The 18,647-nt window shown below is 40.1% G+C and overlaps 1 protein-coding gene across 9 annotated transcripts in view; it reads right to left on the reverse strand.

Annotated features, from left to right (window-relative positions):
• LOC140734855 (dedicator of cytokinesis protein 4-like) overlaps positions 1 to 18,647 on the reverse strand; it is a 356,660-nt gene that overhangs the window by 265,597 nt on the left and 72,416 nt on the right. For all 9 annotated transcript variants that reach the window (XM_073059457.1, XM_073059454.1, XM_073059460.1 and 6 more), the window contains exons 2-4: positions 10,934 to 11,017; positions 2,303 to 2,343; positions 1,442 to 1,497 (exon numbers count right to left, since the gene is read on the reverse strand). In XM_073059457.1, the coding sequence (XP_072915558.1) occupies positions 1,442 to 1,497; positions 2,303 to 2,343; positions 10,934 to 11,017 (181 nt within the window). The remainder of the gene's footprint in view (positions 1 to 1,441; positions 1,498 to 2,302; positions 2,344 to 10,933; positions 11,018 to 18,647) is intronic.

Genomic DNA, 18,647 nt, shown 5'->3' on the forward strand with positions numbered 1-18,647 from the left:
GATGGATGATGAATAAAGAAAATAACATTTCAAAATTTTATTGTCCTGATACAGGAGTCAAACTTGTGGGCTTACTGAGAGCCATACCCGATGTTTAATGCATACTCTTCCTTGAGCACAAATCCAAGGCACTTTAATTTAATACCATTTCCAGGTAGATTCATGCATACAAGGTAAAGGTGGATAATAACATGATAGCTTTAGTTTGAAAATAAGCAACTTTTGATATCTATATGTGATGCAAAGAAGGCAATCTGGCTGGCAGTGGTGGAATTGGAATTAATGTCTTGATTTGGCAAGAACTATTATTTACTCCAAGCTTCCACACATCTCCAAGGTTGCAGCAGAAATGGACTTAGAAGGAGAACAGGGAAACCAATGAAAGCTGTGCTAACCGGGCAACTACGAGGCTAACCTTGGAATGCAAAGTAATTGAAGGAGAGGGCAGGAGGCATTGTGAAACAGATGGGACATTTCTTGTTTAGAGATCCCAGTATCACTTTTTCATCCCCACAGAGGAACTTGCCATCAAGTCATTTCATCTGTTCACCAACCTGACAATCTGATACATAAATGGTCAGAAGTTCTTTAAGAAGTACAATTACTCCAAACCTCACGCTGGCAAGGTCACCGTTGGAGGTTGCAGGCAGATAACAGGCAAGATTGTAGGCTTTCTGCCTATTTATTTACACATACATAAAATTAATGAGTTTAAACATACTTACATATACATTTCCATCTAAATACTGAAAAAAAACTAGCAAAGCTATCTTGTACATCTTGCAGTCAAACCTTCATATTTAATTAGCAATCTAAAAGGTAGAACACAAGTCTAAATGTCTCATCAACCTATCCTTGGTTTTGGACCAAACCTTAATCAGAAATTCTCCACCGTTGAAACTGCTTCTTTTATAAACTGAACTAACAGTACGTGTCCAAGATAATAGTGATAAGGTGAACAAAGATGAGTAAATTTCTCGTACATGTGCAGAGGGTATATAATAGTAACACGGTTATATTTCAAACTTTAAGTGCAACCAATCTAGCCAAAGAATCATTAAATTATAATTGCCAACTATAGATACTCTTTCATTTACAGAGAAATGCATGTAGTTATATTTCCCCACTCTAATAACTCAATAAACCAGGAAGTACTTCCAGGACTACATAGCAATTAATCATAAATTGCAAATCACGACAGTCTTCAGTAAGCAGCCAATTTGATCATGACTGGAGAACAATTACAGATTATGAAGGATATTTTCTTCAGTTAAGCTTAATTATATCTTCCTGCAAGCAGCTTGATACCATGATAGGGTAATTACAGTAGCAATTTGGTTTAATAACTGTGCAAATCATAATATGAATATTCCCAAACCCATTTAGAAAATTAAGCCTGTGAACAGTTCTTTCCTTCACACTATAGAATTGCTGAACTTACCCTTTGTTTTTGACATTTGCATTTTTCAAGTGAATATAGGCAGCGGGGAAAATTCCCTTTAAGAATGAGAAAAATATTAATTTTTCAAGCTACCCTAATTGCTTAAAAATTACATTCTGTATAACAATGCAAAACACAAGCTCTAAATATACTCCAAAACAAAGCACCATATATAACAATTTGCATTTTTGTAGCATTTTCAAGGTACTTTAAGTAAAACAAAGGAATTTTACATTAAACAAACTTTGACACAGACATCACACAGAAATATTGCCAGGTATTGAGAAATTAGGCAATTCTCAAACCCAAAGGTTTGATCAATGGGAGTGATTTTAATGAATGTCTTTAAGGACCAAAGTCAGTAACAAAGACTCAGTTTGCACTGGGAGCCAAAAGCAATATCTCTGCCCTTAAGCTTAGATGGAGGGGTTTTATGTATTGAATGTCAGATGAGCCGGCGGGCAATTTAGAGTGTAGGGATCTGGAGAGATGCTAGCAAGGTAAAAATGGATGTCAGGAGTTCACAAGGAGTTGGAGATTTTCCAATCATATTGCACTTAAAGCAAGAAGCAGTAAACAATCAAAATCCTACAATGCAAGCTTTAAGAAAGCCCAAATAAAAATAGTCATTATGGCTCAAGTGAAATATTTGCATCCCTCTGAATAAATGGAAGTATTAATGGATTCTTTAACACGAAGGGACACCAGAAATAAAGCATGACAATTTATCCGGGACATGCTGTAGGGTATCTTAACATTTTACAATAAACTAGTAACTTAAGCACATTTACTGTTGAACAGAATTCACAAAGTTGCATAATCTATGTGCAAAATTATATTGTGTAGATGTATATACTGTACCTTCGTGCTTGGATTTCTTAAAACAAATCCTCTGTACCAACCTAAGAATAAAATAGAAAATTCAAAAATGAAGTGTTTTTTTAAAAAGACTGGAATACAGTTGATCAAAAGTCAGCAGAACATGTGACCAGGAATTTTACATCACTGTTCTCTTGGGAATCCATAGCTGTGTAGAATTTCAAGTGCTTAAAAACTGCCCAATAGCATTCCTTGCAAATACTAGCCATTTTTCCTGAAGGGTTTTGGCCCAAAATGTCAACTGATTATTCACATTCTCAGATGCTGCCTGACTTGATGAGTTCCTCTCGCGTTTTGTGGGAGTTGCTCAAGATTTCCAGCATCTGCAGAACATCTTGTGATTATGATTATCCATTAATTTGCCCACGATGACAATGGTCCTTGCTATTAACCTCATTATTTCTGCACTTATTTCGAGCAGCTTCAGTCATGGGACATTTGCAAGTAAATACGGCAGATGAAATGTTGTTGTATAGTGTGACCTATGTGGATTCATTGTTAGCTTTGTGAACACAGTGTCTCATTGTCTGGCTCATTGAAATTCATTGCATGGGGCATGAAGTTGCTTTCCTTGCACAGTAGATATCAACTGAACACAGTGTTCGAGCAGAGCTGGAACGATGCAAGAAGGAACTTCACAGCCATAATTAATTAATCCTGGATTAGCTAGCAGTGATTCTCTTTATTATGTGCTAAATGTTAATTACTGCCTATGAACCACACTGGTACTGAAAATTAGCTTGTCCTAACGTAGCCTCATGTTTTCACTTAAATTGTTGATCATATGAAAGTGCAAAATAATCCAAATATTAATTGCAAAACACACAAAATGCTGGGCTGATGAAGGGTCTTGGCCCGAAACGTCAACTGTTTACTCTTTTCCACAGATGTTTCATGGCCTGCTGAGTTCCTCCAACATTTTGTGTGTGTTGCTTTGGATTTTTAGCAACTGGAGACTTACTCGTGCTCCCAAGTATTAATTTCTCCCTTTTCTTTCCCTCACCCAGTCCCATGCCTCTCTATTTTCATTCCTGAACATTATGCTCATCTATTTCATTTACTGTTCTATCTTAAAACTTTGTGCTAAATTCATGATCCCTCTGACAGGTTGTGGAGGTACACAGGTATCTGCAAATAATCACTTGAAAAGCAAATGCCCTATTGCCTGAGCTGAGGCACTAAGAAGTGGCACTTTCACAACATGCTATGGCAAAACATCAAGACGATTCACGGATTTTGATCCATGATTTGTTGTAACAGGATAACGCAAGGCCTTTTCAGTCTCCGCATTCCAAAGATGGAGCATGGAGATTCAACAGGCAAGAGGAGATACCCTTTGTTCTTGTATATGGATCAAAATTCATTGAATCATCGTAGTGATGGTGTGTACAGCAAGCCTTCTAAGGTGGTGTATGTTACTCCTTGAATCATATTTTGAAGCAGCACTAAAATGCCAAACAAAATACCTGAACTGGGAAATTTTAAAATGCTGCAATATTTCTTCAGTATAGTGTGATTACAAGTAGCCAAACTTCAAATTATCATGAAATTTCAGGCACAGACCTTTTAAACTCCATGATTTAATACATTTTTCATATTTCAACATCAGTCCATGCTGACTCATTCCATCAATTCCATCCTCCACACTTATTTCCCTGTAATCTATTTTCTCTCAAATACCATTAGCTCCCTCCCCTACCTCTCCTTCCCCATGCAACACACCTATACAAGGGGCAATTCAATATCAATAAATTAGTCTACCAGCCAATAGGTCTTTAGGAATCAGGAAGAAAGCAGAGCACCTGGTGAAACCCCATATGAGTTTCTGATGATGTATTTTCTTTATTTGGGCACTTCTGTTGAATTTTTTTTTTAAAATATGCTGCATATTTGATTGAAATATTAGGTAAAGGATCTTTTTAAAGTTTTAGAACATATATATACACATTGCTATACCATATTAAAAATACAGTAACAATTCAGCAAAAATGTCTACATTTTAAACAAAAAGTATTTGTTATTAACCAACATTTAAAATGCAATTAATGCATATTTTGAGTGCTTTTTGTCTACCTTCACTGATCAAATTGAACGAAGTTACGCTTAATTTAGAGATTTTTTTGTTACATGCACAAGAAAAACTTCTCAAAATCAGTGCCATGTGCATCTGATTTGTTGATTGCAAGTAATGAAGAAATTAAAGCTCATGGTATTATTTTGTACACTTGAATGTATGAGAAAGTTGTTTATTCTATACATCGAGCAGTGCTGTGGGGAAAGACAACTTCTTAGCCTATGTTCTTTGCCATTCCTTGATGCACATGTATTTCAACTCTTATTACACTATCCTCCAAAATTCTTGCATCTTCAAAGTAAATTTACTCTTAAATACACACACACACACACACACACACACACACACACACACACACACACACACACACACACACACACACACACACACACACACACACACACACCCCCCCCCCCCCCCCCCCCCCGAGAATTGATTTCTTGTGGGCATACTCAGTAAATCCAACAAACATAATAGAATCAATGAAAGATCACACTCAACAGGACAGATAAATAACTATTGTGCAAAAGACAGCAAACTGTACAAATACAAAAGAAATAATAATAAATTAGCAATAAATATTGAGAACATGAGATGACGAGTCCTTGAACTGAGCCCGTAGGTTGTGGGACTATTTCAGTGCTGTGGCAAGTGAAGCTGAGTGAAGTCATCCCCTCTGGTTCAGGAGCCTGATGGCTGAGGGAGAACTGTTCCTGCTGTGAGTCCTGAGGCTCCTGTGCCTTCTTCCTGATGGCATCAGTGAGAACACACCATGGCCTGAGTGGTGGCGATCCTTGATGATGGATGCTGCTTTTTTGAGACAGCACTCATGTAGATGTGCTCAATGTTTGGGAGGGCTTTACCTATGATGGACTGGGCCATATCCACTACCTTTTGTAGGATTTTACATTCAAGGGCTTTGGTGTTTCCATACCAGGCTGTGATGCAGCCAGTCAATATACTCTCCTCCACACATCTACAGAAGTTTGTGAAGGTTTTACATGTCATGCTGAATCTTCATAAACTCCTAATGAAGTAAAGGCACTGGCATGCTTTCTTTGTAACTGTACTTGCTTGCTGGACCCAGGACAGATCCTCTAAAATGATAACACTGAGGCACTTAAAGTTACTGACCCTCTCCACCTCTGACCTTCTGATGAGCACTGGCTCATGGACCTCTGGTTTGGTCCTCCTGAAGTCAATAGCTACCTCCTCGGTCTTGTTGACAATGAGTAAGAGGTTGTTATGGTGGCACCACTTAGTCAGATTTTCAACCTTCTTCCTAAATACTGATTCGTCACCACCTTTGATTTGGCCAACAACAGTGGTGTCGTGAGCAAACTTAAATACTGTATAGCATTGGAGCTGTGCTTAACCTCAGTCATAAGTATGAAGTGAGTAGAGCAGGGGACTAAGCATATTACCTCGTGGTGCACCAGTGCCGACAGAGATTGTGGTGGTGGTGCCATTGCCAATCATGTTGAAGGGATGATAGTACTAAATACCGAGCGTTCGTCAGTGAAAAGCATCCTGATATATTTACCTTCACCGTCCAGATGTTCCACGGTTGAGTGAAGAGCCAATGAAATGGCATCTGCTGTGGACCTGTTGCAATGGTAGGCAAATTGGAGCAGATCCAAGTTGCTCCTCAGGCAGGAGTTGAAACGTTGCATCACCAACTTCTCCAAGCATTTCATCACAGTGAAGACAAGTGCTACTGGACAATAGCTGAAGCAGGTTACCATGTTCTTGCTAAGCACTGATATAAATGAAGCCTGCTTGAACCAGGTGGGTACATCAGACTGCCGAAGCGAGAGGTTAAAGATACTGGTGAACACTCCAGCCACATGATCAGCACAGGTCTCAAGTCCTTGGCCAGCTACCCCATCTGAGTCAAGTGCTCTTAGCAAAAGTATAACACACGAGAAATTTGATACCAGAATGCAGTAATTAAATACAGTTTGCGATGGAAAAAAATAAATGAAAATGAAATAAAATCAGGGACTTGCCAAAGAATTTTCTTACTACATCTTCTAAGGACCTGTCAAGTAATGCACAATGATATCCATACATGTACATGGCATCCACTAGGATGCCTGTCCTGGTTCTTTTTGTTTTGTTCAAAGTACATATATGTCACCTTGTGATTCATTTACTTGCAGGCATTTAAAGTACAACACAGAAATACAATGAGAAAAACTACCCTCAAGCAAGGACTGATGAACAACCAGTGTGCAAAAAGAAACTGTGCAAAAATATATATCAGGAAATAAATAATACTGCGAATATGAATTGCGGAATACTTGAAAGTGAGTCCATAGGCTGTGGAATGAGTTCAGAGTTGAGGTAAGTGAAGTTATCCACACTGATTCAGGAGCCTGTTGGTTGAAGGTTAATAACTGTTCCTGATCCTGGTGGTATGAGACCCAAGGCTCCTGTAGCTTCCCAATGGCACCAGCAAAATGAGCATGAACTGGATGGTGGAGGTCCTTTATGATGGATGCTGCTTTCTCGTGGCAGTGTGTCTTGTAGAGGTGCTCAATGGTGGGGAGGGTTTTGCCTGTGATGGACTGCTGCTGATGATGGTAGTCGCCCGATTCAGCACCTGGGTGATGATACTTCCAGCCATCTACACACATGCTCACAGAGCCTTACATGTTCTTTTAGTGGCTGCCCTTACGGACGACACAAAAGAAGACTATCAAAAAAAAACTCCGTTGGTTCAGAGTGCACAAACTCAATCTTCTACCTGTTGATGTATTTCAAGTTGCCCTTTTTCTCCCTCATCAAAGATAGGCAAGCAAAACATTCTTCAACCTCTTCTAATAAAACTACTGTCTGTCAGGAGTTGAGCTGTATCAATCACTGGAAACAAGTTTTCAGCTAACTTGGCTCACTGTGAAAAGGCACCTTGTCTCCATACTCTGTCTCTTCCTTCCTACAAGACAACTGAAATAGAAGCTGCAGAAGTTGGAGTAAAAATAACATACACAGACAAACAACACACACAAAATGCTGGTGGAACACAGCAGGCCAGGCAGCATCTAAAAGGAGAAGTGCTGTCCACGTTTCGGGCCAAGACCCTTCGTCAGGGTCAGGGTTGGCTTCGGGATCCGTTTTCGTGCTTCTCAATTTGGACCTTCTGAGGAACAGTGATGCATACACAGACAAATGCAGTTTGCATTTACAATAAATCAGCACAGTCTAGAACAAGTACTAAAAACATGGAAAAAACAATTTAATTTGTTTAAGATAACATAACCCCATCACACAAGGGGATTTTTAAATACCCTATACCGACCATCTTGCCGGCAAATGTACGGTCTCTGGTGAATAAAATCGAAGATCTCAGAGCTAGGGAGCTGAATCAGAGGGTCATTATGACTGCGTGTGTCCTTTGTTTCACAGAATCCTTCCATACCGGATGCACCAATTCAGATCAATGGGTTTACTATACACTGTCAGGACAGATCTACTGAGTCTCTCAAAAGTAGAGGTGGAGGAGTATGCCTCATGATCAACTCTTCTTGGTGCACAAATATATCAGTGCTGTCCCAATTCTGCTCACCAGACCTGGAAAATCTAGCAGCTAGGTGCTGTCCTTTTTACCTACCACAGAAGTTCTCTAGGGTAATTTTGGTAGCAGTATACATTCTACCTCAGGCCAATGACAAGCAGGCTTTAGATGATCTGAGCAATGGGATCAACATGCATGAAACAGTGTACCCCACCGCCTTCACCATCATTTTGGGAGATTTTAACCAGGCTAGAATGAAAAAGAAAAATCACTAAGCAATTACCATCAACAGATCACTTGCAATACCAGAGGAAACAACACACTGGACCATTGCTACATCACCAGCAAGAATGCCTACCGTGCTATTCCACGCCCTCACTTCGGGAAGTCTGATCACCTGGCTGTACTTCTACTCCCTGAGTATAGGCAGAGACTGAAGACTGCAGCACCAGTAGTGAAGACCAAGAAGGTACGGATAAGGGAAGCACAGAAGCTCCTACAGGACTGCTTTGAATTGGTGGACTGGACTATATTCAGGGATTCATCTTCGAACCTGGGTAAGTATGCTGCAGTTGCTATGGACTTCATTAAAACCTATGTGGATGGGTGTCTGCCTACAAAGACTTACTGTACATTCCCAAACCAAAAGTAGTGGATGATTCAGGAGATACGTCATCTGTTGAAGGCTAATCTGTGGCATTCAAGTCTGGTGACCCAGGTCTGTACCAGAAAACGGGGTATGATTTCCAGAGGGCTATTTCAAGGGCAAAGAGACAATTTTGAACGAGGTTGGAGGTGACATCTAGATGCATGGCAACTCTGGCAGGTTTTGCAAGGCATTCCTTCTTACAAAGCGAAACCCAATAGTATGAATGGCAGCAATGCTTCACTACCAGATGAACTGAACGCCTTCTATGCCAGCTTTGAAAGGGAGAACACAACTACCACTGTGAAGATCCCTGCAGCACCCGATGACCCTGTGATCTCTGTCTCAGAGGCTAATGTTAGGCTGTCTTTAAAGAGAATGAACCCTTGCAAGGCAGAAGGTCTCGGAGTACCTGGTAAGACTCTGAAAACATGTGCCAACCAGTGAGCTGGAGTATTCAAGGATATTTTCAACCTCACTGCTACAGGCAGAAGTTCCCACTTGCTTCAAAAAAGGCAACAATTATACCAGTGCCTAAGAAGAATAATGTGAGCTGCCTTAATGACTATCTCCCAGTAGCACTCACATCAATAGTGATGAAATGCTTTGCGAGTTTGGTCATGACTAGACTGAACTCCTGCCTCAGCAAGGACCTGGACCCATTGCTACAATAGATCAATGGCAGACACAATCTCAATGGCTCTTCACTCAGCCTTAGACCACCTGGTCAATACAAACACCTATGTCAGGAAGCTACATTCCTACAATCCTCACTGAGAATTTGCAGAACCTGGGCCTCTGTACTTCGCTCTACAATTGGATCTTTGACTTCCTAACTGGAAGGCCACAATCTGTGCAGATTGGTGATAACATATCCTCCTCGCTGATGATCAACACTGGTGCACCTCAGGAGTGTGTGCTTAGCCCACTGTTCTACTCTCTGTATACACATGACTGTGTAGCTAGGCATAGCTCAAATACCATTTATAAACTTGTTGATGATACGACCATTCTTGGTAGAATCTCAGATGGTGATGAGAGGGCGTACAGGAGTGAGATATAACAACTAGTGAAGTGGTGCCACAGCAACAACCTGGCACTCAACGTCAGTAAGATGAAAGAGCTGATTGTGGACTTCATGAAGGTAAGATGAAGGAACACATACCAATCCTCAGAGGGAACAGAAGTAGAGAGAGTGAGCAGTTTCAAGTTCCTGGGTGTCAAGATCTCTGAGGATCTAACCTGGCCCCAACCTATCAATGTAGTTATAAAGAAGGCAAGACAGCAGCTATGCTTCATGAGAAGCTTGAAGAGATTTAGCATGTCAACAAAAACACTCAAACTTCTATAGATGTACCATGCAGAGCATTCTGACAGGCTGCATCACTGTCTGGTATGGAGGGGGGGTGGGGGGGGGGTGATACTTCACTGGATCGAAAGAAGCTGCAGAGGGTTGTAAATCTAGACAGCTCCATCTTGGGTACTAGCCTACAAAGTACCCAGGACATCTTCAGGAAGCGGTGTCTCAGAAAGGCAACACCCATTATTAAGGACCTCCAGCACCCAGGGCATGCACATTTCTCACTGTTACCATCAGGTAGGAGATACAGAAGCCTGAAGGCACACACTCAGTGATTCAGGAACAGCTTCTTCCCCTCTGTCATCCGATTCCTAAATGGACATTGTAGACTTCAGGATGGACACTAACTCACTTTTTTAAGTATACTGTATTTGTTTTTTGCACATTTTTAAATCTATTCAATATTCTTATACTGTAATTGATTTACTTATTTGTTATTATTATTTTATTTATTTTTCTCTTCTATATTATGTACTGCATTGAACTGCTGCTAAGTTAACAAATTTTATGTCACACGCTGGTGATAATAAACCTGATTCTGATTCTGAATAAAATATTATTAACAGGCTGTATTTCTTTTTCTGTTTGCCCAAAACCTGTACAAGTTATTTCAGCAGCATTACAGCTCGGGGAATTTGTTTTAATGTGCTGGTTTATAAAGCATTAAGCTGGAAACTGCCATAGATCCAAATCTGTCTGCACTCACAATCAAATCAATCACCTTCACAAGTTTGACTGCTTGCTTCTGTTCACAGGCCTTTGAGACAACACTTAAAACAGAACTTGCTTTGCAGCTGCAGAGTTAACAGCCTGAAACAGCAACTCTCAACTGCTACTCTGCAATAATTAAGAGCATTACATTATAAATATAAGAAGGAGCTAGGCTTTTGTTCCCTTGTGTCTGCTCTACCAAATATAAAATTACTTGATCAACCCAAATATACAATTAGAATTCACAAGTTTCAATTAAGGATGTTTCAATCCCTTCCATAATTTTGTGCCATTGGCAAACTCACCGTCACATTTTTCTAATATTTGAACTGTGTCCCCCACTTCCAATGGTAAACCATAAGGGACTGTTCCCCGAAAGCCAGATATTACTGAAAGAGAGAAATATGAACACTATAGTTAAGATGTTGCTCATAATTAAAATGCAAAATATAATGAAAGGACAATTATTTTCCTTACATGGGGCACATTTACAGCATCTTGAGTTGACAAGAAATACAATTTTATATATTTATCATCTTAACCTAAAATTAAATCTCTACATTACTGTGCAAAAGTCTGAGGCACATATATAGAGCTATGTGCCTAAGACTGTTGCACAGTAGTATATATTATATATATCTTCCCTGTTACCAAGTCTTCATACAACTAAGCTAATACAAAGCTAAGTATGCTTATTTCTGTTTCCCAACCACCTTCCTATTTTAACAAATATACATAACTGTGCGACATATATATATGTGCCCAAGACTTTTGCACAGTACTGAACATTTCAATGAGTTTAAATCTGTATTACTGCTGTATCACCAATAAGAAACCTGAGAAAAGTCAATGCATGGGGATTTTGGCAAGTCTTTGAATGCCTTAATTGGATGACCATTAAAAGCAATGATCCACAAAAGGTATTTTAAACTGTGTAGATTGATATCACAAAGAAAATACCAGCCGAAAATAAAGCTTAAACACGCTATTTAGCTAATTTACCATTAAAACACAAAAAATGATCATACAAAGTTGGCAGTACAAATTTCAGAAAATACTGTTTATTTTTCTGCCTTATTTATTCAACCAAATGCATATTTTCTGTTATCCTGGGTAGGCTGGAGTTACCAACTATCTAGTTCTCAAAATAAAAGCCCTTTTATTGGAAATGTAAACCACACACCATTTCTCCAATGTTGTACTCCATCTCTTGATATAATGAGATGGAGCAACTAATCGTACAAATTAATCCTGCCGTTGTCTGTGAGGGGTTTGTACGTTCTTCCCGTGACTGTGTGGGTTTCCTCCAGGTACTCTGGCTTCTTCCCACAGTCCAAAGGTGTTCTGGTTGGTAGGTTAATTGATCATTGTAAATTGTCCCGTGATTAGGCCAGGGTTAAATCTGAGGTTGCTGGGTGTTGCAGCACAAAGGGCTGGAAGGGCCTAATCCGTGCTGTATCTCAATCAAATCAAACAATCAATAAATAAATGCATCAATAGACTTTAGCCCTACTTGTTCATCTCTAAGTTTGGGTTTGACAAGACAGCAGTTCTGAGCAGGATGCTGAAGAGAATCCAGCATCCAAATTCACACTGCATAGTAACAGGCCCTTTGGCCAGTGAATCAACGCTGCCCAACAAACACATCATGTCTATTTAAGTAAAACGTACCTTCATATTCCCCTCAATTCTAATTCCATCAGTCATCTACACACCAGGGTGAACTTTACAATGCCCAATTAACCTATCAACCCATCTTTGGGATTGAGAGCAAGCCCAAGTGGTCACATAAGTCTGAAAACTCCACACTAAGAGCAACAGAGGCCAGGACTATAGTTAGGCCATTGGCGTTACAAGGCCCACCTCGACCGACTGTATCAAAGACAACCCTAAATTATGTCACACATAAATCTTTTCTTTTGTGGGAATCCTGTTTTCTGAAAACTGTGTTGCCTCACCTGCAGTAATTAAACATGGAAAAACTGAATTTGCTTTTTGGGATACATTTTCATTATAAAACTTGCAACGCAAGTTCAAGTCTTTCTTTCTCCCTCTTGAAGATCATGACGATGATAATCACCTGTGTAATAAACTGAGCAAAGAGTTAAATAATTACCTAATTTGGCATAGTGTCTAAAGAATGTGGTTATTATTGTCATCGCTATTAAGAGCAAGGAATCGCACCAGCGTAACTACCATCACCTGAAAGGTCTTGACAGAGTGGAGAATGCAATGGTTACAAGGTCATCTCTCTCAAATGCCCTTGTTTCAAAGAAAACTCTCCACCACAGAAACTACCCACAACAGCTAATGGGTCCCAGAAGTGATTGCAGATGAGCAATTCAAAACTGAACTGCACAATTTACAGAGCTACAGCAGCAATTTATATTTACGAAACTTGTCGTCAGGTTAAGTATGCACACACTAAAAACAATTTAAGATGAATTTCTGGGAGAGAAATTCATTACCCCAATAACATTGTTGCTAAATGCTTTGAACGACTGTACCTATCTGGCAAAAGTGCACATATGGTACTGTTAGGCAATAAATTCCAGGACAGGAGACAGCTTGAAGTAAACTGCATTACAATTGGCAATTTTCTGCTGCACCAATGGGTCTGCAATTCAATCTCAAGTATCTTAATTCTTCAGGAAAAGAAAAATTATTCCCAAGTCCTTTTTACACTAAGAATGCAATCGATAGGGCCTTCCTTACATTGGTACATGGAGGGGTGGGTTAGAGTGATAAAGGCCAAGTTCAGAAAATTAGGACTAGCTAGATGGGCACTGTTGTCAGCATGGACTCAGTGGGCTAAAGGGCCGGTGTCTGTGTGGTGTTGTTCTAATGATTATGACTCTACAAAGGCAATATTTTGGCACTTAATATTTCACACAAATTAGGATAATTCAAGATTTTTTTTATTATTGTGCTTCTTTTGTGCTGCATTGGACCTGGAGTGACAATTATTTTGTTCTCCTTTACACTTGTATATTGGAATGACATGAAACAATAACTATAAATAGATAAGATAGCTTATATATTACACTCACTCACACTGCTGGTCCAAAAGAATGAAAACATTCCTTCATAAGTACTCTTCCTCATTTTGACATTAAATTGAAAACAATTAAATTTGGAAGACATCTGATCTTGATTCAATTCTTTTCAATACAAAAGAAGATGCCAATTCTGAAACTCAGTCCACTACTGCACTACTGCAAATTCAGAAATAAGATTATCTGCAATTAATATTCTTCAAGTTCGTGAAACTACATTTCTGCAGCACACAAAGTTATGTACAAAACTGCCACAAAAGTTAGAGAAGCCACATACTTATAGTTAAAAGACTGAAAGACTTTTTTTTTTAATTGAAAAGCAAACTTGGGGAGGGCTGGGAGCTCAGAACAAAAGACAAAACAAATATCCTTAATAAAGATCATAAACTAAGGACAGCAAATGCAATGGACTAACAGTGGAAGACTGCATGATGAGGATGGGACGACCTCAAGAAATCAAATGGCTAATTTGAGAAGAGCGCCAATGGAGATTGCTTAGCATTCCAAGGAAGGAACTCCACTTTGTTATGAGATCATGTTGGATAAGGCCTTCTAATCAGATGTGATAACTACAGTCTATTCATTCTCAAACATAAATAGGCTGGATGCTGAGGGCCAATCACTGGGCTTCTCATCCTTCGTCTGTGTCAATTTATTATTGAAGTATATACATGTCACCATGGACAACTAACTACAAGAAAATGAATCTCAGGGTTGCATATGATAACATATGTGCTTAGATAATAAATTTACTTTGAGCTTTGATTGGGATTCAAACAGATAAGAGTAGAAACACTGACTACAAAATCGGTCTCGTAGTAGGTGGAGCTGGGGACAGGGTTTTCCCATCTGAGTTAGTCATTAAAGTCGCTTATAAACATTTCTAACATTCTGAGATATTTAAGTACCATTGAAATTGATTCACGGCTTTAAATGTTCAAAAGAAAAAAATAATTGGAAACACAAAGCAATTAGAAATAATTAAAACATTAAACCAAATCTGATTCAAATCCTTCTCCCTGTACACATGCATAACCTCCCCATTGATAATGATGCAGCCAAGGACATCCTCTGTGTCTGACCCAATATAAGATTCAAATGCCAAGTACTCAGTATACTGCTAGGCACCCTGCAAGAATGGGCCTCAGTGCTCAGGTTCACAGAAACCTGTAGTAGTGCAAGTGCCAAGCTTGGCCCACCCATCGGAACCATCAATAAAATTCAGCAAAGATCCAACCAAATGAAGGAGGCAGTACAGTTTCTACAGAATCACTTACAGAATTTTACTACCTACTTTGGTTATAAAGCCTTTATATCTACAAATTGTAAACAAATTTATTAAAATACATATATGCAAAGGAATAGGTTTTTAATTTTGCAAAATTTTAATTTGACAAATTAAATACAAACACCAGGGAACTCAGTAAATTTCATGGACTTTTGACCTTATAACCTCTGTTGTTTACAAAGGATAACAACAAAGAGGTTAAGACGTGAAAGAATAGGACCTATCAAGTGTGACAGTGGGAAAGTGTGTATGGAACCGGAGGAAATAGCAGAGGTACTTCATGAATACTTTACTTCAGTATTCACTATGGAAAAGGATCTTAGTGATTGTAGTGATGACTTGCAGCAGACTGAAAACCTTGAGCATGTAGATACTAAGAAAGAGTATGTGCTGGAGCTTTTAGAAAGCATCAAGTTGGATAAGTCATCAGGACTGGATGTGATGTACCCCAGGCTACTGTGGGAGGAGAGGGAGGAGATTGCTGAGCCTCTGCTGAGGATCTTTGCATCATCAATGGGGACGGGAGAGGTTCCAGAGGACTGGAGGGTTGCGGATGTTGTTCTTTTATTCAAGAAAGGGAGTAGAGATAGCCCAGGAAATTATAGACCAGTGAGTCTTACCTCAGTGGTTGGTAAGTTGATGGAGAAGATCCTGAGAGGCAGGATTTATGAACATTTGGAGAGGTATAATATGATCAGGAGTAGTCAGCATGGCTTTGTCAAGGGCAGGTCGTGCCTGAACAGCCTGATTGAATTTTTTGAGGATGTGACTAAACACAGTGATGAAGGAAGAAGTAGTGCATATGGATTTCAGCAAGGCATTTGATAAGGTACCCCATGCAAGGCTTATTGAGAAAGTAAAGAGGCATGGGATCCAAGGGGACATTGCTTTGTGGATCCAGAACTGGCTTGCCCACAGAAGACAAAGTGGTTGTAGACGGGTCATATTCTGCATGGATGTCGGTCACCAGTGGAGTGCCTCAGGGATCTGTTCTGGGACTCCTACTCTTCGTGAGTTTTATAAATGACCTGGATGAGGAAGTGGAGGGATGGGTTAGTAAGGTTGCTGATGACACAAAGGTTTGAGGTGTTGTGGATAGTGTGGAGGGCTGTCAGAGGTTACAGTGGGACATTGATAGGATGCAAAACTGGGCTGAGAAGTGGCAGATGGAGTTCAACCCAGATAAGTGTGAAGAGGTTCATTTTGGTAGGTCAAATCTGATGGCAGAATATAGTATTAATGGTAAGACACTTGGCAGTGTGGAGGATCAGAGGGATCTTGGGGTCCGAGTCCATAGGACACTCAAAGCAGCTACTCAGGTTGACTCTGTGGTTAAGGCGGCATACGGTATATTGGCCTTCATCAATCGTGGAATTGAATTTAGGAGCCAAGAGGTAATGTTGCAGCTATATAGGACCCTGGTCAGATCCCACTTGGAGTACTGTGCTCAGTTCTGGTCACCTCACTACAGGAAGGATGTGGAAGCCATAGAAAGGGTGTAGAGGAGATTTACAAGGATGGTGCCTGGATTGGGGAGCATGCTTTATGAGAATAGGTTGAGTGAACTCAGCCTTTTCTCCTTGGAGAGACGGAGGATGAGAGGTAACCTGATGGAGGTGTATAAGATGATGAGAGACATTGATCGTGTGGATAGTCAGAGGCTTTTTCCCAGGGCTAAAATGGTTGCCACAAGAGGACACACGATTAAGGTGCTGGGGAGTGGGTACAGAGAAGATTTCAGGGGTAAGCTTTTTACTCAGAATGGTGAGTGCGTGGAATGGGCAACCAGCAACTGTTGTGGAGGCTTTTAGATAGATACATGGAGCTTAGTAAAATTAGCGGGATATAGGTAAGCCTAGTAATTTCTAAGGAAGGGAATGTTCGGCACAACTTTGTGGGCTGAAGGACCTGTATTGTGCTGTAGGTTTTCTATGTTTCTATGTTTTTATTATTATTGTTCACATTGTTTACCTGCACTGCATTTTCTATTTAGCTGTTTGTACTCTTTTCTCATTTTTCAACTCTGTGCAATGATTTGATTGGATGAACAGTACACAAGGCAAGACTTTTCCTTAAGGAAACTATGCTGACTTTGGTCTATGTGCCTCCAAGTACCCCAAAACCACATCCTTAACAATTGACTCTTACTTCTTCCCAACCACTGAGATCAGACTATCTGGCCTATAATTTCCTTTCTTCTGCCTCTCTCCCTTCTTGAGGAGTGGAGTGATATTTGAAATGTTTCAGTCCTCTGGAACCATTCCAGAATCTAGTGATTCTTGAAGGATCATTACTGATGTCTCCCCAGACTCTTCAGCCACCCCTTTCTAAACCCTGGGGTGTAGTTCATCTGACCAGGTGACTTGCCCAACTTCAGATCTTTTGTTTCCCAAGCGCCATCTCCCTAGTAATAGCAACTGCTCTCACTTCTGTCTCCAGACACTCTCGAACTTCCAGCATACTGCTAGTGTCTTTCCACTGTGAAGATGGATGCAAAATATTTAATCAGTTCACCCACCATTTCCTTGTCTCCCATTACTACCTCTCCACTGTCATTTTCCAGCAGTCCAGTATCTACTGTAGCCTCTCTTTTAGTCCATACATCTGAAAAAAAGCTTTTGGTTATCCCCTTTGATATTGTTGGGTAGCTTACATTCATAGTTCAACTTTCCTTCCCCCTAGTGGCCTTCTATAAGTTTAAAAAGTTTTCCACTCATTTTTGCTTTATCATATGCCCTGCTCTTTTGCTTTTATATTGGCTTTGACTTCCCTCGTCTGTCACAGTTGTGCTATCCTGCCTTTGGAATAGCTCTTCATTGGGTTGCAGCTACCCTTTACCTTCTGAATTGTTCCTATAAACTCCAACCACTGCTGCTCTGCAATCATCCCAGCTAGTGCTCCCTTCCATTCAACTTTGGCCATCATCTCTCACATGCCTCTGTAATTCCCTTTACTCCACTGTCACATCTAACTGTAGCTTCTCCTTCTCAAGTTTCAGAGTGAATTCTATCATATCCTCCTCTTAAAGATCACTGGCTCCTAATGATTCCTTTATCTTAAGCTCTCTAATCAAATCTGGTTCATTAGACACTCAATCCAGAATTCCCATTCTCTGTGGACTCGACTACAGTTTGTAACTCACATCCCGGCTATGTTTCTGAGGACTGTATATAACTCCCACCAGGGTCTTTTAAACTCTACCCACGAGTTTTCTGTATCTTCTGATCTATGTCACCTCTTTCTAAGAATTTGATCTAATATTTTTTAAACCAACAGAGTCACTCCACCCCCTCTGCCTACCTGTCTGCTCTTTTGAAACAATGTATATCCATGGAGGTTAAGCTCCCGACAATGATAGTCTGAGTCACGACTCAGAGATGCCCACAAAGTCATAACTGCCAATCTCTAACTGCCCTACAAGAACATCAACCTTATTCCCTGTAATGCATGCTTTCAAATAGAACACCTTCAGTCCTGTATCCCCTTTTCAGCTTTGTCCCCTCTTTACACTACAACTCATCCCACCGACTGCAATTTTGCCCTATCATCTGCTTGTCCTTCCTGATAGTCTCACTGCACACTGCCACTGCTTGTAAACCAGCAGGCCTACACTCCGGTTCACTTTCCCCTGCCAAATTAGTTTAAACATTCCCCAACACCTCTAGCAAACCTACC

This window comes from Hemitrygon akajei, chromosome 10 (assembly GCF_048418815.1).
Source record: "Hemitrygon akajei chromosome 10, sHemAka1.3, whole genome shotgun sequence".
Classification (NCBI taxonomy): domain Eukaryota; kingdom Metazoa; phylum Chordata; class Chondrichthyes; order Myliobatiformes; family Dasyatidae; genus Hemitrygon; species Hemitrygon akajei.